The 25,723-nt window shown below is 43.4% G+C and overlaps 1 protein-coding gene and 1 long non-coding RNA gene across 7 annotated transcripts in view; both read left to right on the plus strand.

The window, feature by feature from the left end:
* IL20RB (interleukin 20 receptor subunit beta) overlaps window positions 1–4,907 on the plus strand; it is a 45,573-nt gene extending 40,666 nt beyond the window's left edge. For 3 of the 6 annotated variants that reach the window (XM_053599305.1, XM_053599306.1, XM_053599309.1), the window contains one exon: window positions 2,905–4,902. In XM_053599305.1, coding sequence (XP_053455280.1) covers window positions 2,905–2,990 — 86 coding nt within the window. In that variant the 3' untranslated portion in view covers window positions 2,991–4,902. Of the gene's footprint in view, window positions 1–2,904 lie in introns of all 6 variants that reach the window. The other 3 variants (XM_053599304.1, XM_053599303.1, XM_053599308.1) reach the window with 3 other exon arrangements.
* Window positions 4,908–6,084: 1,177 nt separating this feature from the next.
* On the plus strand, window positions 6,085–25,484 carry LOC128592558 (uncharacterized). The gene is made up of 4 exons (XR_008381923.1): window positions 6,085–6,242; window positions 6,706–6,831; window positions 11,062–11,204; window positions 23,080–25,484. It is a non-coding gene; the product is annotated as an uncharacterized LOC128592558 (long non-coding RNA).
* Window positions 25,485–25,723: the final 239 nt, after the last annotated feature.

Below are 25,723 nucleotides of genomic sequence, written 5' to 3' on the forward strand. Positions count from 1 at the left end.
TAGACACTGAGCCATCAGCCACGATTTTAGCACAGCATAGCTGCATCTCATTTGTGTTACTTACAGATAATCCTCTAAATTATTAAAAAGTTATTTCTAGCCATTCTTGCAAAATGCACTTATCTTTCCAACTAAACCATGGAAAATTACCAATCAGAAATCCTTGACAATTTTTCAAAAAGCTCTACTGAGTTCGTGTTTAATCTATCTGTATGACTGAGACATTTCATGTCTACATCTAAAATTTTATGGTTGATGATGGTTGTACTCTGAAATATGCCATTAAAAATTTCTTTCCATTTATGTTAATATTACCAAGTAGCAGTTTAAAGCAAAAATATATATGCTAGGAAAATCATATTAATTATATAAATTCTGCCCAAAGAATTATCTATTTTAAAATATAACTTATTTTCTTTGTCTTTTATCTATAAAAGGGTATACTGAAGGGTATCCCTTTCCTTTTTGTAACTCACTTTATTCTTCTCCTCTTGTCATATTCCACTGTCATGTGAACAGCCACCATAAAGATGACCCAAAGTTAGTAATTTTTCAATGGACCATCCCAAGTATGACCTTGTGTGCTTCATACAAATTGGAGTAAGCTCAGATGCTTCTGAGGCCAGCCAAATACCAAGGGGTAAAAAAAAGGGTGTGTAGTGCAAAGAAATGTAGGGAGTGGGAGCACAGCAAATATGTTCTGTCTAAAGGAGGCAGTTACTTCTTAGCTCTGGCATGTTGTTATCAAGAAGGAATGTGAGCTAGTGCTGTCAGATCTCCAAGTTTTATTTTTAATTTTTATTTTTTTAGATCTCCAAGTTTTAAATGAGAAACACAGAAATACAGATTCTTATGAGCAACCTCTGGATTTTTAAATGTTAAGAACTAATTCAAATTTTTTACAAAATCAGCTGATCTTTGCTTGAAAGTTTGTTCGACCTTCAGGACCATAATTTTGTACCTTTTGAAATACTGAGATTATGCTATTTCTTTTACATTAACATTCTACAGCTGCACTGTTCAATAATAAATTAGCTATTAGTCATGTTTGACTATTAAGTGATTGAAATGTGGCTAGTCCAAAATGAAATGTGTTGTAAATATTATATAAAATACATAATGGAAGGCTGTGTATGGTAGCTCACACCTGTAATTTTAGCACTCTGGGAGGCCAACGCGGGTGGATTCTTTGAGCTCACAAGTTCAAGACCAGCCTGAGCAAGAGCAAGACCAAGACCCCATCTCTATTAAACACAGAAAAACTGAGGCAAGAGGATCACTTGAACCCAGGAGTTTGAGGTTGCTATGAGCTATGATGCCACGGCACTCTACTGAGAGTGACAAAGTGAGACTTTGTGTCAAAACCCAAAAAATACATAATGGATTTTGAAGGCAGTACAAGCTTATATAAAATATTTTAATATGTTTTTTATTACATGTTAAAATGATAATGTTTTTGATATATTTGTTAAATAAGATATGTTATTATTATATAATTAATTCTACCTATTTCTTCTTCTTTTTTTCTTCTGTGTATGTGTGACAGGGCTTTGCTCTGTTGCCCAGGCTAGAGTGCAATGGTATAATCATAGCTCACTGTAGCCTCTCACACTTTTGGGTTCAAGGGATCCTCCTACTTCAGGCTCCCAAGTAGCTGGGACCACAGGTGTGTATCACCATGCCTGGATAATAGTTTTACTTTTTAAAATGTGCTCCTAATATTTTAAAATTGTATATGTGGCTCACATTATATTTATATTGGACAGCAGCACTCTATTATTAAAAAAAATAATTGAATATAATGACTGCAGTTTTAGGGAGCCACTGTCCTGACAATCTGGTCCAGCAGCAGTGAGTTGATGGTGGGCTTCACACTAACACCCCCACTGGGTGAGCCCTACTTATATGTCATCTTTTCTTATTGGCATTTGCCCATGGACACCGAGACAAACAAGGATCAAGGGTGACTGGCTCAATGAAGCAGATGTCTTCTGGAGGTCTAAGGTTGGGGGAACCATTGTGCCTACTTGTCTGCCCATGTTCCTCCCTTGGGAGTGACAATGGAAAGGGCCATGGGAAGAACTGTAGAAGAACCTGAAGAATTTGGTGAAGGTGAGCAGGCTACCAATAGATAGGAGATTCCCTCTGAAAAGTTGATATTTGCATGTTTACAGCCAGTTATGATTGTGTATTGGGGTCACTGGGAGAAGGTGGCAGGAACATGAAACGTGAGTAGAGAAGGGACTCCCGTTTATGAATCCTTTGGACAAGCCACTGTGTTAGATGCTGTTCACAAAGCTAATCTCAGACCAGGTGATTATTCTCAGAGCTTTCTGGTGGACGAAGGTTAGATGGTTTTGGGAGGGACCATAATTACATTCTGGTCCCAGAGCAGGGAGCCTTGACCAAGGAGGGCCCCAAGGGAACTGTAGGGCAGGGAACTGGGAGATGATCTCAGCAAGTGTTGGAAGCTCCAGATTGAGGGATTGGAATTGTTTTTGAGGATTTCTGCTGCCTGAAAATAAATTCAGTGTTCCAGGTGTGGTGGGTCATGCCTATAATCCTCACACTTTGGAGGCCAAGGTGGGAGGATTGCTTGAGGCCAGGAGTTTGAAACTAGCCTGAATAAGAGCAAGACTCTTATTTCTACAAAAAATAGAAAAATCATCCAGATGTGGTGAATACCTGTAGTCCCAGACACTCAGGAGACTGGGGCAGGAGGATTGTTTGAACCCAGGAATTTGAGGCTGCAGTGAGCTATGGTGATCCCACTGTATTCTATCCCAGGCAACACAACAAGACCCAGTCTCAAAAAAAAAAAAGTAATCAAATAGTTGGGATTTTTATAATATTCTTTACTACTACTAGCATCTAATGATTATTAATGAAAACTATTGTTTTCAGAAAATAACCAGTTCACCCCAGAAGTTAATCAGCTGCAGAAAGGAAGAGGTGGATGCCTGTGCCATGACTGCTGTGCTGTCTTCTGAGGAACTCTTCAGGACCTGGATCTAGCTTGACTTGGGAAGGGCCCAGATGAAGTTGCCAACCTGGACTGCATGACACAGAAACTACAGGGGACAGGTTGTGTTTGTTTTCTTCCATGGACAAGGGTTAGTAGAAGAAGAACCTACTGTCTACAGAAGCAAAGTGGTTAATTTGACAGAGCACAGAGCAGGGATCAGATGTGACCTCCAGACCTGCAGGTGCTGTTTTCCCACCTGAGTGACCCTAGGAAAATGACTTTATCCTGCTGGTGCTCAGTTTTCTCATCTGTAAGGGGAAGATTAACTACACACCTGTTAAGTATACACACCCAGGCAAGTGCTGGGTGTATATGTGTGTATGATATAAAGGACTATATGTGACACACACACACACACACACACACACTATATGTGACATACACACACACACACGCACGCACGCACGCACGCACGCGCACACACACACATATCCATACCCAGCATTTGCAGGGCTGTAGAGAAAGTGGTGATATAGTAAGTGGTGAACAGTGTGACTGGTTCAGCTTTTTGGGAGAGCAGGACATAAATATGAAATAATGACTATCAAGGCCTCTGCACGCTGGTTGGCTTGGAAGTCCCACTTTCCGAGAGGAAACCTTGGTGAGGAAGGGAAGGATGGAAGCAATAGTGTTGATTTCACTTCAAGCCAAATGCCTGTGCAGAGGTAAATGAAGGGCTCAGTAAGCTCTACAGTAGGTGACCTGGTGTAAAGTCCCAGTGTACAGAAAATGGAACACGCGCAAACACGATGGATCATGACACACTGTAAAGGTTGACTGTGTGTGGATACTGAGACAGCAGCTGGACATTGTATGCAATGAGATGACAATGCAGACAATGCCTATAACAAGTGACATATTTGCTGTGCTCCTTTTCCCTATGGTGTCGCCAAAGGGCAGAAAGGGACCACCTTGGGTGATATTTCTTGTTCCTGCTCAAAAATAGTCTTTATTTAAAGTTCTATATATTTATATTATCAACCTTGAGTCCAGAGAGACCCCAAAGGACACCTGTGATCAACCTTGAGAGGTTGAGAGAGACCCCAAAGGACACTTGTGATCAGGGGTGTGGGGATGATCTCAGGTAGGGCCTGGAGCAGGGGTGGAGCAGTCTCAGTCCTATGTGTAGTCCCTGGGAGCCCAGAACCAGAGGCTTCCTGGGCTGGGGGTATCTGTGGCTGCCTTAGGACCCCAAGTAAGGCAGCTGGCAAAAGCTTGACTTGATCCTGGGCCTTCCCTAGAGGCCCCACCCCACAGGGAGTTCCTAGGGACCTTCTTTTCCTCGATAGCTCACTCAGGGTTATCCTTAAGTCCCTCCTTTTGTTCAGTAGCAGCTATCTCTGGCAGACTCTGTCTACCCTCTCCCCAGCCAGGGGAAGAAAAGGGCCAACATGGAGGAGTGGAGGGAAGAGCTTCCTTGAGGCGTGAAGGGCTGGATGAGCAGGGCCTGTGCCTTGCTTTGTAACTCCCCCCACAACCCCCAGCTCTGGAGCCCCTAAGTTGGTCTCTCTCCATGCTCTTTTCCTGGGCCCCTTACAGCTACCCTAGTGGCGGGACAGTCTAACTGCTTCAACAGGTCTCATGGCTCTTTTTGTACCTTGTGGGGTCTCTCCAGGATATGAAATTACTGAAGATTTTTTTGTTTGTATCATTTTGTATGCTTCTGTATTGTTTGACTCTTTTATGAAGATAGTGTCTTAATTTTATACTTGGTCTAAGCTGGAAACATGTTTTCTGTTTGCAAAAATAAAGACCATGTTACTATACTGGTCCTCACTTGCCTTCCTCCCTCTTCATCTTGGGGGCACTATCTATCCCTCTGTCACCAGCTCAGGCCCTCAACAGAGATATGACCTTGACATCCCTCTGTTTGAGTCTCTAACTAGTCCCAGTGCCCATCCATTTCTGATGTCTTATATAGGTGTGTAGAAATTTCTCTGTTCTTCTGCTGTCTCCCCATGTCCCCAACATGCTTTTACTGAGCTAGACCCCAACAGTATAGGGGCTGTCTCCTCTGTAGCTGGCTGTTCTTTTTTTCCTGGAGTGCTTAGATCCTGACTCCCCAGGACACCTCTCTTCGAGCAATGGATTTCCCCTGCACCTGGGGGTCCTGAATGGGGCATGATTAGTAATGGCAGCAGACAACAATTGTAAACTGGGACTGCTCTGGGTAAATCAGGAGTTGTAAGATATAACTCCTTGCCTCACTTTCCTCCTTCTAGAAGTGTAAACTTTCTAGATGCTCAAAGTCCAGGCCAGGCTTTGTGCTAATGACTTGCTCTGTTTGCACAGCCAGTCACTGAGCCCCACAGGGACTGAAGGAAAGTACTGGAGGGGAGTGGGTGTCTGGGAGCAGCCTAGAATGACTTCTGCTGTTTTAGTCAGTGATGACCATCTCTTGCAACCCTTGTGGTGCCCAGAAGATCCCCACAACCTACCCCCCAGCCTTCTTAGTCCTGCCTCTAGGGAAAAAATGCCAGGGTCCAGTGAGTAAAACCACTGCTCCATGAGGCCTACACTCCAGTAAGGAAAGGAGGAATAACAATAATAACATTACAGTCATAAAAACATATTATTATTATTAAGTGAATTATCTAGTATGTTGAGAGTTTGTAATTTTTTTTGAAAAATGAAAAGGTAATTTTTTTGAAAAATGGGGTCTAGGGGCAGGCCTCCACTGTCCCAAAAATGGAAGCGAATGGAAACAAACCAAAATTCTTGTCAGATAAGTCCTTGCATAGCAGCTCCAGTGTGAGAGACTACAAGTGACTGCACAACAAAGCAATGTGGCAACACGTCCTTAGAATATGCAGTCTAAAACAAAAACTATATTCAGCATTTGTACTGTTTCTATTGATAATATATTTTTGAACTGTTCTCTTATCAGGCAAAACAAGTAAATAGCTATATACTTTGTTAAGAACCTAGATTTTAGGATTAGTGACAAGGAAGGCCAATTGCAGGTCCCCAAATTTGAGTAAGAGCAGTGTACTTTTAGAAATGAATCAAACATATTAGTATGAAGCCATGCCAGCATCAAACATTTAATTTTAAATATTTTGGCTCTTTTCCACTGAAATAGCCCAGTAGAAATGTCACCCCCATAATACACTTTAATGCTCAGATTTCAGTTTCTAATGCTATTTTTCTCCCAAAGGAGCCAAGGTTTCTTGAAGCAATAGCTGATTCTATATCAGTCCTGGCTGGGAGATACAAGGTAATCCCAGAACACCTACACCTTGTTGGACCAGTAAGCAAAGCTTTAAATAATTGGGTCATTCAAAAGTACACAAGAAACAATCTTAAAAAGGCTCCTACTGGCCAAAGTTGGGACAATGTGGTCATCTAAAGGAGAGTATTGGCTGGCATCAATTGACAGTGAAGAACACTACCAAATGTAAATCCTTCAGTCAGAGGCATTTTTCTCCACCGCCGCCAATCCTTGGTCCTCTCCTGCCTGACCACTCTGGCGTCCTTGCCCGGGCCTCTTCACTGCCTCCACTTCCCGCCTCTCCACCCTTGCTCATCTCCAGTCCTGTCAAGCCATTCCCTGGCAAAATGTTTTAAAGTTCCCTTTACAGAGGGATTGCAGACTCAGTCTGTCCTTTGGCCTACCCATCTCCATCACTTCTAAAAGCATGTTTTCTGCTTATTTTCTGAGTGCCCTATTTTATCCTTAGGATAACTTCCCGCGAGCACAGATCTGTTTCTTTTGAGTCTGGCAGGACTGCACTCCTTCGCCGGCTTCCGGAGCCACCAGGCGGGAACGACCTCATTACGTCCACGGTGTCTGGCGCCACCCTATGGTGAGTGCTGGATAATTTCATCTTCTGTTCCCACTTGCAAGGAGGCTCCTTGGGCTTCCTGGATAAAAGGAAACTAGAATTCAGTTACACAACGTCCACGGGCTTGGCTCCTAGCCAGTCTCTGTTGTCACTAGTGGGTTTAGAATTTGGCAGCCGCCATCTTTCCGATCTGTATCTGTATCTGTGTTGTGTCTCCAGCCCGTGGTAAGCAGAGCAGAGGCTCTTCTTCCCCACCGGGCTTGGTCTTTACCTCACCCTTGGTCTGTTGGTCTTTCCGTTGCACTACTATTCCCACCCTCACTTAAAAGGTGACTTTTTTTGATGTGTGTGTGTGTGTTTTTTTTTCTGTGTGTCCTATTTCTAGCTATCCCTGGGCTAGACGGACTTTCGGGGGATGTTCCTTAGGCCACAGGGTAGTGGGGGGTGCCTCACTGCTGCTCAGTCACATTAAAACGGTGTGGCGCTCAGCCTGTGAAATTGGCACTGGAGCACCAGAGGTTTTTTTTAAACAAAAAATTAATCATGATTATATCTCTGCTTATATATTTTCAATTTTAATTTTATTGAAGTATATTGGGTTGTATTTTTGTGACATTCTTATTTGGCTGTGGGAAGTTTGAATTTTCTAGGTACTAAGGTAATTGGTAATTGTGTTTTCCAAAGACTTCTGAGGACTTGACTACATTCTGTTGATTTAAATTAAAATAAGGACAGTAATAATTAATTAAAGAGGACAGTAATAAAAATAAGGACAGTAATAACATGTAGGAAGCAAAGTCTGAATTTCGATCCATAAGTCAAAAGAGAGCTCGGGGAAAAAATCTTAAGGTACTGCATTTACAGGTACTATTCATAAAGACTCTGGGAGAGAATTAAAAACTCTTGACTACTTCTGGGGTCAAGAAACTACTAAGTGGAAGAACCATTTTGATTCTTTACTATGAATCTTGATGTAACAATACTGAACATGATGTGTCAAATTGGTAAGGGAATGTTGAGTATTATAAAGGGAGGGAGAACTTTTATAGCTCATATAAAAGCTGTAAGTTAAAAAGCTTGGAAGATAAAAATAGGATTTAAAGAAAATAGACCCCCCCCAAAAAAAAAAAACTTGTGAAAGTAATATAGGTTAGATAGATTCAGTAAAAGTGGGCAGAACTGGTTCATTCAGCCAGAAATCATGTGTGCCAATTAGAATCCTATGCCTACAGAATTAAGCCCCATGGATGACCTGTGGCCGGGGCAGTTGCACAGGATCCTGAACTCGGAAGGCCACCCTCAACCCCAGCCCCCATACACTTGAGTTTATGCTCTGTGGTTGCTATATTTTTTAAAAATAAATTATAGCTGTGTACATTAATGCAATCGTGGGATACAATGTATGTGGTTGCTATTTTGAAATTCTGAATACTTTTACCTTTGAATTTGTGTTTTGTAAATGAGGTCCAGTGGGACAACGGAGCTTGTGTAAGGGGCTTAGAGCCTCAGTTCACACGTGGGCCCACCTTGTACTGCCTCCCTGGCATAGGTTTTCAGCCATCCACTCTCCTGTCTCCTGGCTCCCAGATTTGACTGACCTCCCCCTTCCCTGCCTGCACCCCAGGACTTTTCTGCCTGTCTACCTTCCCAGGGGCCTGGGTGTGAGCTCAGGAGGGGTTGCTTACTCACACCTTGTGACGTTTTGGGGCATGGTGGTGATTGGCTGTACTCCAGGCTGGCACTGTGCATCTTAGCTTCTCACTGTTGCTACCCAGGTACCAAATGCAACCCAGAGTAGAGATTTAGAGATCCTTGGGACCACCCAGGTACAGGGGGTTGGGGCATGAGTCTGTGGGAAGGAGAAGTGCCTGGCTTGACTATCCTGGGCCCTATACCCAGGTGATGCAGGATAAATTGGCTGGCAGGTGGGAGGCCGAGCCCACAGCCCTCAGAGCACGTGTGTGCACTGTGTCAAGGGAAAGCCTTCAGGCACTGGGGAGTGGGAGCATTCTCCCACTGGCTCCGTGTGGGGCTGGGGTGAGGGTATGGGGACAAACCCTTTTTCCCTCCATCCACTTTCTGAGTCTGGCATGCGCTTGTTTGTTTTGGCCAGCTCATGGACCTTCTGGGGACAAGCCATGAAATAAGAAGTGTGTAATTTCTGTGATTTTTCACACCAGCTATAAATGTTCTCATATTTGCATTTAAAATTGGCACTGCACAATATAATGATGGGCAGTAAAATTTGTACTAATAATTACAAATTTTGATATTTTCCACTTAGTACACCATTAAATAGCAAATAAAAACACACCATGGCAAGCCTAGAAAGAGAGCACAGAAGAAAGGAAAAAACTTTCTACCAAGCCTGACAATTAAGCTGGTGAACTCATCCTAGAAAAAGTGCTACCTAATTCATTGGTCACTTTTGAAATACTCCCCTTGGGAAGTTATGCACCAACTCTAGTGCCTACTCCACCCTTCAGAGCAATTTTGGAACTCTTCTTTTTTTCTGGAATGGCCACAGAGCTGTTGTCCTATTATTCTTGATGGCCTGAATGTCATCAAAATGCCTTCCTTTTAATATTTCCTTTATTTTTGGGTAAAGAAAAAGTCATTGGGGCCAGATCCCATGAGTAGGGAGGGTGTTCCAATATAGTTATTTGTTTAGTGGCTAAAAACTCCCTCATGTACAGTGCTATGTGAGCTGGTGCATTGTTGTGATGCAAGAGCCATGAGTTGTTGGGTCATTTTCATCTAACTTTTTCACACAGCCTTTTCAGCACTTCCAAATAGTAAACTTAGTTAATTGTTTGTACAGTTGGTATAAATTCATAATGAACAATCCCTGTGATGTGAAAAAGTTTAGCAACATCATTTTGACTCTTGATATGGATTGACAGAATATTTTTGGTCATGGAGAATTGGCTGACTTCCACTGTGCACTTTGATGCTTTGTTTCAGGATTGTATAGCTACACCCATGTTGCATCACCAATGATAACATGGCCCAGTGTTATCATTGTCTAGCCTCTCCAAAAGATCTTACAAACTTTGACTCTCCTTTGCTTTAATGTTCATAGGTGAGCTTCTTATACACTGACAGCCTTAGAAAACTCTTAGAAAAAGAGTTCAAAAATTGCTTTGAAGGCTGGACTACATGCTGGCATCAGTGCATAGCTTTCCAAGGGAAGTACTTTGAGGGTGACCATAGTGATATTCAACATTGAAGTATGTAGCACTTTTCCTACAATGAGTAGGAAACTTAATTGTCAGTCCCTTGTATACACTTTTAATATCACGTTTTTCCACTTCACACACAAGGGGCTCCACAAATCATGTATTGGATCCCCATAAATCATGATTGTCAGCATCTGTGCTGCACAGAGAAGAGGTGCTGGGCTTGGCAGGGAGCCATATCAGTAGTGGGCAGCTAAGCACCTCACTGAGCAAATAGTTCAGAAGGGCTGAAGCAATATGGAGTTTGGGGCAGGTGTTTTAGCCCATTCCTTCCAAAAGGACAGATAAAAGAGGAAACAAGCCAGGAGAGAAAGTCAAGGGCAGCTAGAGTGGTGAGTGCCAGAGTCACCTGGGCAATGTTAAGAGAAGAGATGCCTGCATTCACTCCACATCACTAGATGGATCTCTTGAAGTGGGTGTGGTTATCTACCATTTAGAAAAGCAAAAATAAAAACAGAAAGGAAAGAAGAAAAGGAAAACAAAGCTCTGAGTTATGCAGAAAGAGTGGCTCAGGTTCAGAAATATTAAGAAGAGGCTGTTCCTATTTAAAGATGCATTTTGGGACTGGTGTAGCTGGTTTCTTACTGTATAGCGCTGGTCAGGTCACTGCCCCAGTAAACAAGGAGCTTGGACCACATGGCCTGGGAGGGTTCTCCTTGACTCTCCTGCTCCATCTGTGGGGGGAGTCTCTCCCCCTATGCTTCAGGCCTTCCCCTACTCCTCAAAGCCAGGTAGGCTGTGGCCCAGAGGAGTCACAGGTTTTGCTTGTCCTGCCCAGAAAAATGGATACTTCTCCATGGGAGCTTATGTAGGATGGACTAGCTCCATTCTGGAGCGTCACAGTGCCAGAGGAAGTGGAGTAGAGGGACCAAGAACACTGCTTCCAGACTCACATTTCCTGTGTTTGAGTTCTGCCTCTACCACTTAAAAACTGTGTGACCTTGGAAAAATTACATAACCTCTCTGAGCTTCATCTGGAAAATAGAACTAATAAAATTATCTCTTACATCAGGCTGAGCAGAGGATTAAATGGGACAATGTATGTGAAGTCCTGAGTGCAGTGGCTGGTGTGCAGTCAATGCTCAATGATTCTAATTGGCTGAACTTCTTGCTGATTGGCCCATTGCTCTGCTTTTGGACAAAGCAAGGTGATATGTGAGTATTGAGGCCTGTGGGGATGGCTGTAAGGGCTGCAACTACAGTTTCTGAGGCTCTTACGTTGCCTCTCTTGGTCTAGACTCCCTACCTATCCCAGTGAGCAGTGCTCAGGCCCCAGTTATGTTAATTGGTTGTTGGAGCTTCAAGGCTTGTGTCGGTCAGCTATTGCCAGGCTGGGCTGATGGTGAAGCTGTAGGAGAGAACAAGAGGGTGAGCAGCACCTTGGAGATCCAGAGCCTTCCCAACCAGTTGGTGAGAAAGAGTCTGACCTATGTGAGATCAGCATTTGCAACCGAGATTTTATATGAAAGTTCTAAGTCACCTACTATCAGAGGAGGGCTTGGGAGGCCTCTGGCACTGGGGCTTATCTAGATATAAGCTCTCGTGGAGAGATGTCTTCTTGATGGGACAGGACAGGAGAGGGTGGAATTCCTGCCAAAGCCAATAATAAACAAGTTCCTTCCAAAACTGAGGAAAAATCTTGCCACTTTGGATATGGGAAGGTTGAGATGACTTGTGGCTAGGGCACACCTCTTGCTTGTCTAGCTCAACAGTGTCTGAGCCATGACTGGAAGACATCTGGTCAAGATGGTGGAATGAGCATGCATCAGACACTCTCTGTAACCTCCAAATCCAGAGGTATTATAGATGAAACACACATGTGCATGTGTGTGTGCCCATATACTCTGTACCAGGAATTAAGAGTAAACCTATAGGGTAAGGCGATGAAGAGTAGCCTAAGGGTAGCTTCAAAGCTCAGGTGAAAATGGGGATGATCATGACCCCTGCTTGGCAGGAGACCTGACCCATGCTCACCACATGAAGAAAATGGGCATTTTTGTACAAATGGGAACTTGGCTGTTGCTGCACAATGGTGCAGTTAGAGGAATTTTTTTGTCTGATAGCAAGCACCCCAAACACCAGAACATAAAACCTGGTCCAGGGTAGGCCAACCAGGAAGAAAGGGATGAGGCAACTGGAAAAGTATCTTACAGGGAAGGGCTTGTTCATGGAAAAATCTTCCATGTGGAATGAGCCATAAAACAAAAATGACAAGGACAAGATGAAATTTATCAGAAGGCATGCTGTACAGACTTAATAAGAAACAGGAGAATTAATAGCAAAAGAGAGAAATAATGAATAATTTGAAATGATAATACTTGTCTTATGGGAAGTCTCCTATCCTCCCTTAATATTTACCTAGTGGGGGCAGTTTTTTCCCGCCAAAGGATGACTTTTCTGGTCACTGATGGGTAATAGAAAGCTTGAGAGTAATTTTAAATCACAGTGTGAATTCATAATTAAAATTGTCAATTCCCACATGAAAAAAAATCCTTTCAACTCTTAATCTTAAAAAGTTTCTGTTGTCTTTAGCAGGTGGGTTTTCTTTCTTCAGGGAAGTGTGTGGCCAGCTTTTCTCTATTTCACCTACTGCCACTTTGTCCCATGTGAGACTGAAGTTTAAGAAGGGAAGAGGAGTGTGGCGTAGTGAGTAGGGCCCCGGCCCCATATACTGAGGGTGGCGGGTTCGAACCCAGCCCCAGTCAAACTGCAACAAAAAATAGCCAGGCGTTGTGGCAGACACCTGTAGTCCCAGCTATTCAGGAGGTTGAGGCAAGAGAATCGCCTAAGCCCAAGAACTGGAGATTGCTGTGAGCTGTGACGCAACAGCACTCTACCGAGGGCGACAAAGTGAGACTCTGTCTCAAAAAAAAAAAAAATAAAAAAGAAGGGAAGAGGGGACCTGGGGTTCCCTGGGCCCAGATGAGCTTTAAAGGTGATTCTTCTTTTTATAGGCACATCTATGAGTTCTTTGCCTTCCTGGTGAAACTCAGACAGTAAGTTCCATTATGAATTTTATTCTTCCAGCTGCAGCTTTCTTCTTCAGTCTTTGGTTTTCCCAGATACTGCCCTCTGCTGTGCATTTGCAGGCCAGGGAGCACATATGAAGCTTCTGCATGGGATCTTAAGCTTGGGGTTAAGAGGGCATCTGCCCCCATTCTACCCTTTCCCTGGGGACAGTGAGACTCGGAGCAGAGTGTTCCAACACCTTTCTCCAAAGATATTCTCTTCACAAGTCCTGAGAAATGGCCAACAACTCAATTTCTATATCCTTTCAATGAGTGGTAGGTATGATTTTTAAATATTGCTTTTCAGTTTAACATCATGTTATATACTGAAGAGATAAAGAGGAAATAGGATGCTTGCAATGAGATCAGGAGATTACTGGAAAAGAACAGACAGTTATGAGAAATAATTTTATTATAAATAAAAAAACTATAATAGGTAGAATAGACAACAAGCTAAAATATCCAATGAGATATAAAGGAATGAAAAGATAGAGAAAAATTGCATATGGCACAGAACCAAAAGATGAAGAAGTGCACAATATAAATAAGAAGTTGACAGCCTTGGTAGATGGATTGAGACATTCCAACGCACATTCAAGAGGAATTCCTGAGAAAGAAAAGTTGTAGTCACAAGAAAGGTTGGAGCAGTAATGACTTAAAAATGTCCAAAATTGAAATAAAAGTCCAGTTCCAAAAAGTGAACTGATTTCAATCATAGAAAATGATAAAAACTAAGCAATCCCTTCTGAACACAAAAACACCTCAATGGGAATAGAAAAGGGAGATACAGTCTCCCTCAGATGGGAGGCTGTGAGCCCATGTCACACCTGATCACATTTCAAAGGACACACCAGGCCTACGAGTGTCTCCTGATTTCTTTGGGTCTAAAATAGGAGAAAAGAATGGCAGATCTATTTTTATTTTTTTATTTTTATTTTTTAAATTTTTTTATTAAATCATAACTGTATACAATGATATGATTATGGGGCATCATACACTCACTTCATAAACCATTTGACACATTTTTATCACAGTGGTTAACATAGCCTTTCCGGCGTTATCTCAGTTACTGTGCCAAAACATTTACATTCTACATCTACCAAGTTTCGCAAATACCCCTATAATATGCACCACAGGTGTGATCCCACCGATTCCCCTCCCTCTACCCACCCACCCCCCGTTCCCACTTCCCCCTATTGTTAAGTTGTAGCTGGGTTATAGCTTTCATGTGAGAGTCCCAAATTAGTTTCATAGTAGGGCTGTGTACATTGGGTATTTTTTCTTCCATTCTTGGGATACTTTACTAAGAAGAATATGTTCCAGCTCCATCCATGTAAACATGAAAGAGGTAAAGTCTCCATCTTTCTTTAAGGCTGCATAGTATTCCATGGTGTACATATACCACAATTTATTAATCCATTCGTGGATCGATGGGCACTTGGGCTTCTTCCATGACTTAGCTATTATGAATTGGGCTGCAATAAACATTCTGGTACAAATATCTTTGTTATGTTGTGATTTTTGGTCTTCTGGGTATATGCCCAGCAGAGGAATTACAGGATTGAATAGATCTGCCATTCAATCCTATAATCCCTCTACTGGGCATATACCCAGAAGACCAAAAATCACATCATAACAAAGATATTTGTACCAGAATGTTTATTGCAGCCCAATTCATAATTGCTAAGTCATGGAAGAAGCCCAAGTGCCCATCGATCCACGAATGGATTAATAAATTGTGGTATATGTACACCATGGAATATTATGCAGCCTTAAAGAAAGATGGAGACTTTACCTCTTTCATGTTTACATGGATGGAGCTGGAACATACTCTTCTTAGTGAAGTATCTCAAGAATGGAAGAAAAAGTACCCAATGTACTCAGCCCTACTATGAAACTAATTTAGGGTTTTCACATGAAAGCTATAACCCAGTTACAACCTAAGAATAGGGGGAAGGGGGAAAGGGAGGGGAGGGGGAAGGTGGGTAGAGGGAAGGGCATTGGTGGGATTACACCAGTGGTGCATTTTACAAGGGTATATGTGAAACTTGGTAAACAGTCTGTGAAGCTAGTGAATGATGCCCCATGATTATGTCAATGTACACAGCTATGATTTAATAAAAAATAAATAAATAGATAAAAAAAAATAAAATAGGAGAAAAGAGAACATATGGCTGGAGTCTCCACAACCTTCTACTACTTTCTTTTTTAGATTAAAGATTAAACATAACTTTTCTTCCATTAAATGAAAAAAAAAAAGAAACAAACAAACAAAAAGAATAGAAAATAAAAGCAAAGACAAGACAAGGCTTTCTGATACTTCTGGTCCACAGTCAGCTTCAGGTGATTGCAAGGCACTTGTTTAGGGTTCAGACACATGGTGCAGCACATGGTAAGGGCTTATTCCAGGAGTTGGGACTTGGCTCTGTGGGGCTCCTTGCTGATGCCAGTTTTCAGGAGAGGCAGTGATGGGGACTGGGCTGGTGAGGATGAAAGAGCAGTGCCTTGTCCTGTGACACACTCTACCTGCTGTTGTATTGATTTCACAGGCTGTGTTTTCAAGAAGAGATGGGAAATAACTTTAAGGACTGACTAGCCTCTTGGCCTCTAATCTTTAGACTAATTAAGTTTATTTCTAAGAGAAATACATGTTTATGGTAAAAAATTTCAAGCCATACAGAAAGATATATATTAAAAAAATCTCCCTCCTTTCCTTCCTCCTCTACTCCAGGTTTGAACTCTTCTCAATATTTGGTTTGTTTCCTTCCAGATCTTTCTGTGTCTTGAAGATACAATAATATATGAAGTCTCCACATGTGATGGTTCTCCTATCCCACGCTCTCTTTTCTCTGTATTCCCCTTCTTCAATTTGGGAAGGATATGGGAGATACCCATTGCTTTAGGGAAGTTGTCACAGTAGAGTCAGTGAAGAAATATGACAAATTCTTGGGTTTTAAGACAAAAAGTTCTAAACCCAGATATAAGAGAAAAGATCGAACAGATTATGTATTGCCTCAATCCATTTTTTCCCTTCTTCCCAACTTCAGACTAGGTAAAGCTGAAATAAGAAAGGGAAAAGGTGAGATGGGAAGGAAGTAGTGGGAAGAACAGTTAGGGTCTCCAAGAAGGGGGATCCCTGTGTCCTCCTCCGGGATTAGGTATACAGAAGCATGGGGATGGTGTTACAGAATTCTCCAGATAAAGTTTGGGGACTCAGGAGCAGAAGCGCCAGTGACAGACTTTCAGTTGGAGGTCTGGGGAGTGGAACCTTTTCCCTGGGACTGTAGTGTGAGGTAGATCTATAAATGTAGGAGCCAGGGTAAGGAAAGGAAAACTTATGAATTGCAGTTTAAATATAAAATGCCTGATTTTATCCAGAAATAACCACGATTAATTTTCTTCCATCAGGAGGAATGGAGATTTCAAATAAAGGTAATATTGTATAATGGAACAATAACAAAAGTTATATTATGTATACCTTACATTGTTTGAAAAATTTGATATCTCTATATTTGTTTGCTATTCAAAATACTCCAGCAGTGACTATCTTTGGACGCTTGCAAGAGTATATGTAGGACATATTCCTGAGTCAGGGGACGTGTGCGCTGTACAGCTGGATTTTATTTATGCTTTTGATTCCATTCCTCTATTTCTTTCTATTTCTTTTTTCATGACCTTTTCCTGGGATGGATGAAAAGGTTAGGATTTCAATTTTTCCTTCTCTTTGCCAAGTGAAAATATTAAGCATGGAGTGCTGGTTTGTCTATCACCAAAGAGATAGTGAAAACAAAAATTTATTTTCCGCTCTGTTCTCTCCCACATATCTGCAAATGTCAGCCTTGCAAATGTCATATTTGCTCTTCTGAACTTGACTTTCCGAGGAGCCTGTGTGAGCCCCTGTACTTCCTAGAAGCGCCACTAGGTGTCAATGTAGGTCTTGTTTGGCGTCAGCTCGGGGATACAGTTGATTTGGTTCGGTCCCCGCGGAGCTTTGGCTTCCTCTCCCGCAAAATAACAAATGTACGTGGTGCAAGGCACTTTCTTCGGGAAGGGCTCTAGGGAGCTCAGGATTTTGCATACGAAGCTGAGGGAGCGAGGGGCTTCTGATAATGATATTCCACGTCGAACGGAGTCGCTCATAGGCAGAGCCGGGGCTTCGCCCAGCTTTGATATATGAGATTATTATGAAGAGGTGATGCGGGCCGAGGGATGCTCGCTCAGCTGGCTGTGGCTGTGGATTCCTATGTGGATTTCGAGGCTCAGCGCAGCAGAGATGTCTCTGCACGGCGCCATTGAGGGGTGGGAAAGAGGAGAGAGCTGGGGATGGGCAGGGACCCAGGATGCCCTGGAAGGGCCAGGCGCTCCCAGCAGCAACGACTGGTCCTCTTCCCCAGGTGTGTGGGAGGCCAGGAACGGAGGGCAGGTGAACATTACGCCTCAGTCCTGTCGCGGCAGGCGGTGCGCACCCTGGTCAGAGCCGCTGCCTTGGTGAGATGGCCGGAGGGGCACCTGGTGTGCTACTCTGGATGCCAGGATCTTGACCGGATCACTATTAAACTTAGATGGAGGAGCTCTTCAATCCCGCACTTCAGGAAGATAACCAAAGAATAAGAGGAGAACTGGTCAGGACCCTGGAATGGGATCTCAGGAGAGGTTCTTCTGCAGTTGTCCTCTAAGCACAGTGGGACCGGTACTGGTAGACTCTAAACAGAGCTGCCAGCTGAACAGCCTTTCAGATCTCCTCCCGGGTTCCGCCAAACCTCTTTGCCCATTCTATTTAGACCAAAAAAATTTTTTTTTTGAATTTTTATGTTTGAACTGCATCACCGACTTGGAATTAAAATTCTGTCCCTTTGCTTTAATGTTTCTGCGCATCTACCTAAGTCCCCACAGACTCTAATTACTAAGGTCATGAGAATCACCTCCTAAGGCTGTTTTGTGACCACAGATGGTTTGCCTTTGGGCACCCTGCCGGAGTCTGCGTGTCCTGTGTGAATCCCACACTGGCATCAAAGTTGCTTACTCAGTTTATTCTCACCTCCTCAGCTGCTGCTACCCTCAGAATCTAGCACAGGCCCTGGCTAGGTCTTCCCTCATAAACCTTCAACCCCTAGACCCTGGTTAGAGTCTGAGTGCCCACCCCAGATTAGGATTCCCTGCCCATAGGTCTGTCACACTGACAGCGTTCTTAGACTCAAGTCTGGATCTTAGATCCTGTACTCTCAGAAGGCGCTGGCTTCTGCTACAGACTGTTCACTCCTCTTCTGAGCAATAGTAGGTGCTATTGCCAAGGGGTCTCAGCATCCTCTGCCTCTATCTATCTATCTATCTATCTATCTATCTATCTATCTATCTATCTATCTATCTAATCTATCTATCTATCTATATGTGTATATGTATGTGTATACGTATGGAGTATATGTATACATTTTATTAGTATATAAAAATAAATATGAAATATAAGGCCTTAATTTTTATAATTAATAAAGTTCCCCGAAGGGCCCCAGATAAATTGCTATTCTTACCCAGTGGACAGTATAATTTGTTTGATTGTGGATTCACTTAGGATCTTGTTACTTTCATTGGTGACATTAAGTTGTTTATCTTTATATATGCAGATAATCAAAGTAAAATCTGTAAATATTGACTCTTGTTGATATTTATGGAGAGGCACGTAGCAGGCAATTGTTCAGTTTTGAATGAGTGAAGGTAGGGTTGTGGTGTCAGTACTCTGTAGAAGGACAAGTGGCGGGCTGGTGGGCTGTGCTCCTTCCCATGCAGGCTCACGTCCTAGTTCTCTTTTCATTTCTTACTGACCCTCTATCCCTCATCTCTCCTCCCTACACCTGAGCACTCAGCCTATTTAGTGTCTTTGCTGCTACAATTGGCAGTAGAAGGGGTATTTAAAACTATGTTGGGTAGGTGAGTCTTCTTCCTGGGTGTGGGACGAACAAAAGCATCAGGGTACTGTTGGTGTTACATTAAATATGCCTTCAGGCTCTACCAGCTGAGGGGAAGGGAGAGGACTTTTGTGACTGGTAGAAAGAGGGTATTGGTTTCTTGATTACGTTTTGCTCAATGTCATGTAGAAGGCAATGTAAATAAGGTTGGTTACCAGTTAGCAGATAGGCTGGCAGTCAGCTGGGGGATGGGACCAGCAGAAGTGAGAGGAATTAAATGGAAGACTTGGAATACATGAATTGTAGGCTAGAGAGAATTCTAGTGGTCTGGATTAAGCCCTGGAAAAATGTATAAAACTCTAAGTGTCAGCCCTGTCCAGGGCCTGTTTAACTGACCCCTCTTTGAAGGGACTGAGGCCCAGAGGTGCAGCAAATGCTAGCCATCAGGGCAAAGGCACAGTGAAAGTAGGAGAGGAGTGCACAGAAATGTCAGAGGAGAGGAGTGCCCAGAGTGTCCTCTCCCTGGGTCCTCTCTCAGCCTTTGTGCCTAGGGTTTGAAATTAGAGCAGTCAGCATGCACCCTCTTGGGGCAGATGATGGGGCAAAACTTGGCCAGCCTTGACTGAGGACTCACACTCCTTTGAGGCTGGACTTTCCCTGTGCTCAGACCCATCTTTTGGATCTCCCAGCACAGTGCCTCAGCTGCTCCTGATGGGGAAGGAGCCCTCAAATATGTTGAGGGGACCAACTGGAGTGATCATGAAGCCTGTCCACAAGGCATTGTGCAGAGACAGAGTGCAGAGAATGTATGTCACTGCCCAGTTAGTCCACTCTAGGCCTCTCACAGAGGAAGACACTAGGCCCAGAAAGATGGATGCTTTCAACTCACCTTGGCTTCAGGCTTATGGGTGTTAGGGCCTGGCCCTGATTGCACTGGGTGACTGCATCACTGTTCATCACTCAAGTTTCTGCCTTCCTGGTCCAGAAAAACAGGGAACAATATTATTATTACAAAATAACCTGAAAAACTCCAAAACAGTTTCCCAAGACTCTGAACCCCAGGGAGGTGAGGGTCTTGAGAGGAGGGACAGGACTATAGCATTGTAGTTGGGGCTCACTCTACTGAACAGTTGGCTTCCACTGGAACAAATATTAGGTTGATCTGCCCCAGTTCCTGGATATTAAAGAAGAAATGGCTCAGAGGTGATAGGACTCTTTGCCTTCATTTCTCTGTTCCCTCACCCAGAAGAGCGCATAAACAAATCTCCTCTTCTTTTGGGAAAAAAGAATACCTACACATTTTAAGGCAGTGATGGTGAGGCAGAATCATAACAGACAGCGTTTAAAGGGTACATTCAGCTTAGGCAGGCATGACATCTTGGAAGTGCTGTCGAATCACACTGAACTATGGAAACTCCATTCTAAAACCCCCACAAATTTGGCTAATGCATATTTGATGTTCCAGCTTTATACATCAGGGATAATATGTGGTATGGGCGGAATCTGTAGCAATTTTTTTTTTATTTTTAAAAAAGTAACAAATGGCATCCTGTGGGTCTCTTTTCCTGTTTTATTTTTTTACCACAAGTACAATGCACATCGATAAAAAAGATGTACGTCGCGTGTATCCGTGATAATAGCCATGGCAAAGGCAGTCTGAGGCATATTAACAACAGACTTATCTGTGGAGCAGCACCTTATGTAAGATGCATTTTCCTCTAGAGCCAAGCAGCAAAGAATTCACCTACACAAGTAGATAAGTGGCCCCTGGGCCCACACACAGCCCAGCATCAGGCCCTGTGGCAGGGGGAGTTTTCTCTCCTACATAATTGACACAACAAGGGTAGGATTTCCATTTAGCACAACAGAAGCCAACATGTAAATTGGTACCTGATGCTCTGCAGTCTGGCTGTACTAAAGTAACCTATGGGACCCAAGATAATTTCAGTGACATCTTCCTTTTCTCTGTGGGAGAAATGTGCTTTCTGCCAGTGTCCATCTGACAAGCTTGGATAAACATTTACACGGCATGTGGGGACACATACTAAGGGTTTACTTAAGTTTGGCTGTTCAAGATGCTTTTCTTTTTTTTTTGTAGAGACCGAGTTTCACTTTATGGCCCTTGGTAGAGTGCCATGGCATCATACAGCTCACAGCAACCTCCAACTCCTGGGTTCAAGCAATTCTCCTGCCTCAGCCTCCCGAGTAGCTGGGACTACAGGCGCCCGCCACAATGCCCGGCTATTTTTTGGTTGCAGTTCATCCGGGGCCGGGTTTGAACCCGCTACCCTCGGTATATGGGGCTGGCGCCTTACCGACTGAGCCACAGGCGCAGACTCAAGATGCTTTTTATAAAACTCCTAACCCCCCCAATCCCTAAAGGGCTAAATAATGACAGGAGGAAACTAGGTGGAAGCTGTTGGGATGAACTTAAGTCTTCTTTTTCCTGGTGGCCAGGGAGTCATCAGACTATGGTAAGCAAATGGAACATCCAAGAAGGCCTCTTGCATTCATGAGTACAACTCTGTGCCACAGGGATGTGGCATGGTAGTGATGTGGCGCCATTCATTTCCAGCCTCCCCAATCTGATCACAACTTCCTCTTCTCCAGTCCACACGCTTCATCTTACCCAGTGGGCCAGCAGCGCTGTGACTGTAGGTTGACTGTTCATTCTTCCATGTGTGCAATTATTCAACTAGTGTTGATGGTGCCTCTTACCCAGCTCCTTACAGAGGCTGTTATCTGCCCTACCTCTTCAGTTCTCAGCTGCCCAGCCTTCCCTGGCTTCTCTGCCAGCTCAGCCCTTCTACTCTGGTTCTCCCTTGCAGCTCAGCATCACACTTCCCAGAGCCTGTGTTAAACCATCCTTGAGCCAAGTCTCCAGTCCACCTGTCCTCACTGCTTTCCTGCTCTGTTCTTTATCCAGGTCACTGGGCCTGCCCAGGAAAGTCATGCAGGTCGAGGCGACACCTAACCTCAGCAGGACATGCTGAGTCATGTGACTCGTCTTCCTTGTGGGGCTGCTCCATGGCTTTTCTAACAAGGTGGCTTCATGCCTGGATGCCTCACAGCTTGGTTCATTCTGCTTCTTGTGGGTCAGGGGGCTATTCAACTCCAACTTTCATATTTCAGTGACTCTGTCATTCCTTTGGCCTGATGGCCACTCAGACTGAAGTCCTTTCCCCATCTTCCATGTCTGGACTTTGCCAAGGAGAGGTCTTTACTGCCAGCACATTCTTGATCTCTTGACATCTAAATTCCACTCCTTCTACTTTATGAAAAAAATTTTTGACGTAGTTTTATTTGTCACCCTCAGTACAGTCCAGTGGCATCATAGTTCACAGCAACCTTAAACTCTTGAGCTCAAGAGATCTTAAACTCTTGGGCTCTTACCTCAGCCTTCCAAGTAGCTGGGACTACAGGTGCCCACCACAACACCTGGATATTTTTGCAAGATGGGGGTCTCCCTGTAGCTCAGGCTGGTCTTGAACTTGTGGGCTTAAGCAATCCACCTGCATGCACCTCACAGAATGCTAGGATTATAGGCGTGAGCCACTGTGCCCTGCCTGAGAAAATATTTTTTTAAGAGCATAGATGAAGCTATTGCTTTGCCCAGTGGCTTTTCCTCAGACTAGTGCAGGGTTTGAACTGTGTGACCATCATGTCATTCTTGTCATGAACAAGATGTGCACCTCATCGAAGGAGAGCTCAGTGATAAGCTGGCCTGGCTTAGAGAAGATGAATTGGGCTGATCTGAGGAATCTGTCCAAAGTGATCAAGAAAATGTTCCATCCATGGTAGACACTGGAGTGGGGAGGCTATGATAGAGTTGTATCTGGGTGGTAACAAAGGCCAGCTGACATTAGAGAAGATGGGAAACTCAGAGATGGCTCACTGGGAGGATGGAAAGGGAGTGGAACTAACCAGAGAAACCGAGTGGCCTCTTGAGAGTAAGGAGGTGAGTCTATTTCTTAGAACAGCCTTTCCCTGGGCTGAGGGGTTTCTGCATTTCTCTGAGGTGGCTTTGTGTTCTCAAAAAATTCTTTTTTATTGGAGCTATTTTGCATCTTTTTTGTTCCCTATAACCAAAGGTGCCTAACTACAATGATCTTTATTTTGCAGTTGGTCAAGCCAGAAGCCTGGGGGTGAGTCAGCTTTGACTCTGCTTGGCTTATCTCCTGTTCTGGAGTCTGAATATGGGAGAAGGAGAAGAACCTGGGACCTACCCTGAGGAGTACCAGAGTGAAAGGAGGGAAGAAGGATCTTCAAAGGAGGATGAGAAGTTGGAGGAACACTAGGAATGGGTCCTGACGAGATAGGAGAGAGGAGTCAGAAGTGCTACCTGTCATCAGATCCAGAACCAAATTGTTCCTGCTTTGACGTCAAGAGTAGTTTGGGCAATTAGAAAATAAATACTGTTTTAAAATTTAGTAACTCTTAACTGGGGCTTGAAGAGTATTTGGGGTAAAGGGATGCATAAATCATTTCCTAGGGGAAGCTCCTATCAACACTAACTACAGAATATGTACAAGATACGAGTGACCAGAGATTTCAACTAGATCTGACCCAGAGCAGCTCCTCAAAGTCAAGGCATGTGTCTTACCACCAACTCATTTGCAGCACCTAGCTTAGTGCCTGGCATTCATTTGTTCTTTTCACGAATCGTTGTTGCACCCTTAGGTCCTGGGCACACAGCAGGTATTCAATATATATATGATAGATGAATCAAGCTATTTATATATACATATCATGTTCTAAAAATCATGTACCTAAAAAAATTCCAGATTTGCCTGCCTGACAATTTTAGCTCCCAGGACGCATGGGAAGAAGAGACAGTTAGAAGTAAAAATAATTTCTACTTGCCAATGAAGGAATCCAGATTTTGAGCAAGTCTTGAATTTTCTGGTAATGAAAAACTTAATGAAAAAAATTGTTGTTCGATGGATTCATACGACCAAAATTGTTATCTGTGAGCAATTAAAAATTAAATATAGGATATTCCTTACTAAATTTTTAAGGATAAGGGCTACTCTGGAGTTAGGTTGGATGTGTCCCTGAAGGAAGGTGATGCCAGGAATCTTTCAGGGCGCCACTCTGAAGCCACAGTGATCCATATGGATTCCTTTGTCCTACAGAATGAGATTTAACATGGACCCCTAGATCTTTGCAGTGGAAAATAAACTCCCTTCCTCTGTGACCCATTTTGGAAAAAAAGAGAAGAGGAACTATGTAATAAAATTTTCTCTTTTGAAGATTCTGGTAGCACTAAGGATAGAAATTTTGCAGGCAGATGCTGGGGCTGGGTTCAGAACACTCTGAGTGCTTCTGTGTCCATAGGCAGCCTTCCAGGTTGGCCACGGCTGGCTTTGTCGAAGTTGATTAGGATGCAAAGCAGTGATGCAGACTTGTTCATGGAGCTTGTCTCACCTTTGTCCCTTCAACTCTGCCTAGGCCCATTCCTAAGTGTGAAAGTTCTGATTGTTATCTTGGTTACAGAATCCCATTCCTTGTCTGTTTTCTTTTGCCCTTATCCTCACATTTCTTTGAATGTCCTTTCATGGGACGCCTTGATCTGCTCCCAAAGAAATGCAATTATCAGAAATCAACCTCTCTCACCCATTTCTGCCCTAAGCAGCTTTTGCCCACTGGTGAATTTCACATTGTACTGAGAAAGTCAGCAACTAATACTAATAACAATAAAATATGTTTGTATTTTTAGATGACTTTTTCCACTGAGGACTCCCTGGTGAGAGCCAGGCGCTGAGCAGAGTGAGGGTGTATATGAGCTGGAAATAGAGAGCAAGAAAGAGACCTGGCCGGTTGAAGCCTTTTCTTGACAGCTAATTTCCATTTTTTGGTATCAAGGGGTCTGTGCCAGTAATTGGCATGCAGATTGTGTCTGATGGGCCTGTTATACAGAATAAAGGAATCTGCTAGTTAGAATAAGCCAACCCCAGGCTGATGGATGGGGCATAAGGAGGTCATTGCAAAAGAGAAATTGTGTGTGTGTGTCCGTGTGTGTGTGTGTGTGTGTGTGTGTGTGTGTTTCACAAGAATTGCTACCCCCCTCCCTTTTCCCTCTTTATCCGGCAAACTCTAATCTTTCATATTGCATTGAGACAAATGTTAAACCATTTCTCTCCCTCTCTCTGTTTTTTCCTTGAAGGGATATTTGATGGAACCCACTCTGGGTTTAATAAAGTGTGCGGGCAAAGGAGAAATTAAAGCAGTGTCATGGTTTGTTAGCAGCCCAGGATCGTCCAGGATGGGCCCCGGCTACAAATTATACTCTGGAATTAATTGGCAGTAGGTAGTTCTCCTGTCCATCATTCTTAATCCAGCAGCTATGGGATATCGACAGGAAAACGTGTGCTGTTATCCATTTCCCCTTTACTTTGTCTGAGTTAGTTAGTCGTTTTCTTGATCCCCACTCCATGTGTCGATTAGAAAGGAGTTGTACTATTTACCTGTACTGTTACTTCTTAAGTTAGCTATGCAATCCTGGGCATCCTCCTAAGGACAGTGCTTCTAATTCAGGGACCCTCCATGGGCCACGCAGTTAACAGGTAGGCTTCTCATAGTTGTGGGAAGCTGAAAGAGAATTTAGGTTCCTTTTTTAAAGCTATGTTGAAATTAAGACCACTATGGAGTTAACTTTTATTAACATAACATGTTTGTCTTAAGACAGGCTATTTTGTGTAGGGTAAGAATTAAAGAAATACCAGAACATAGAAAAAACCAGCTAGCTTCCTCTTCCCTAACCCTG

The sequence above is a fragment of the Nycticebus coucang genome, chromosome 8 (assembly GCF_027406575.1).
Source record: "Nycticebus coucang isolate mNycCou1 chromosome 8, mNycCou1.pri, whole genome shotgun sequence".
In the NCBI taxonomy this organism is placed as follows: domain Eukaryota; kingdom Metazoa; phylum Chordata; class Mammalia; order Primates; family Lorisidae; genus Nycticebus; species Nycticebus coucang.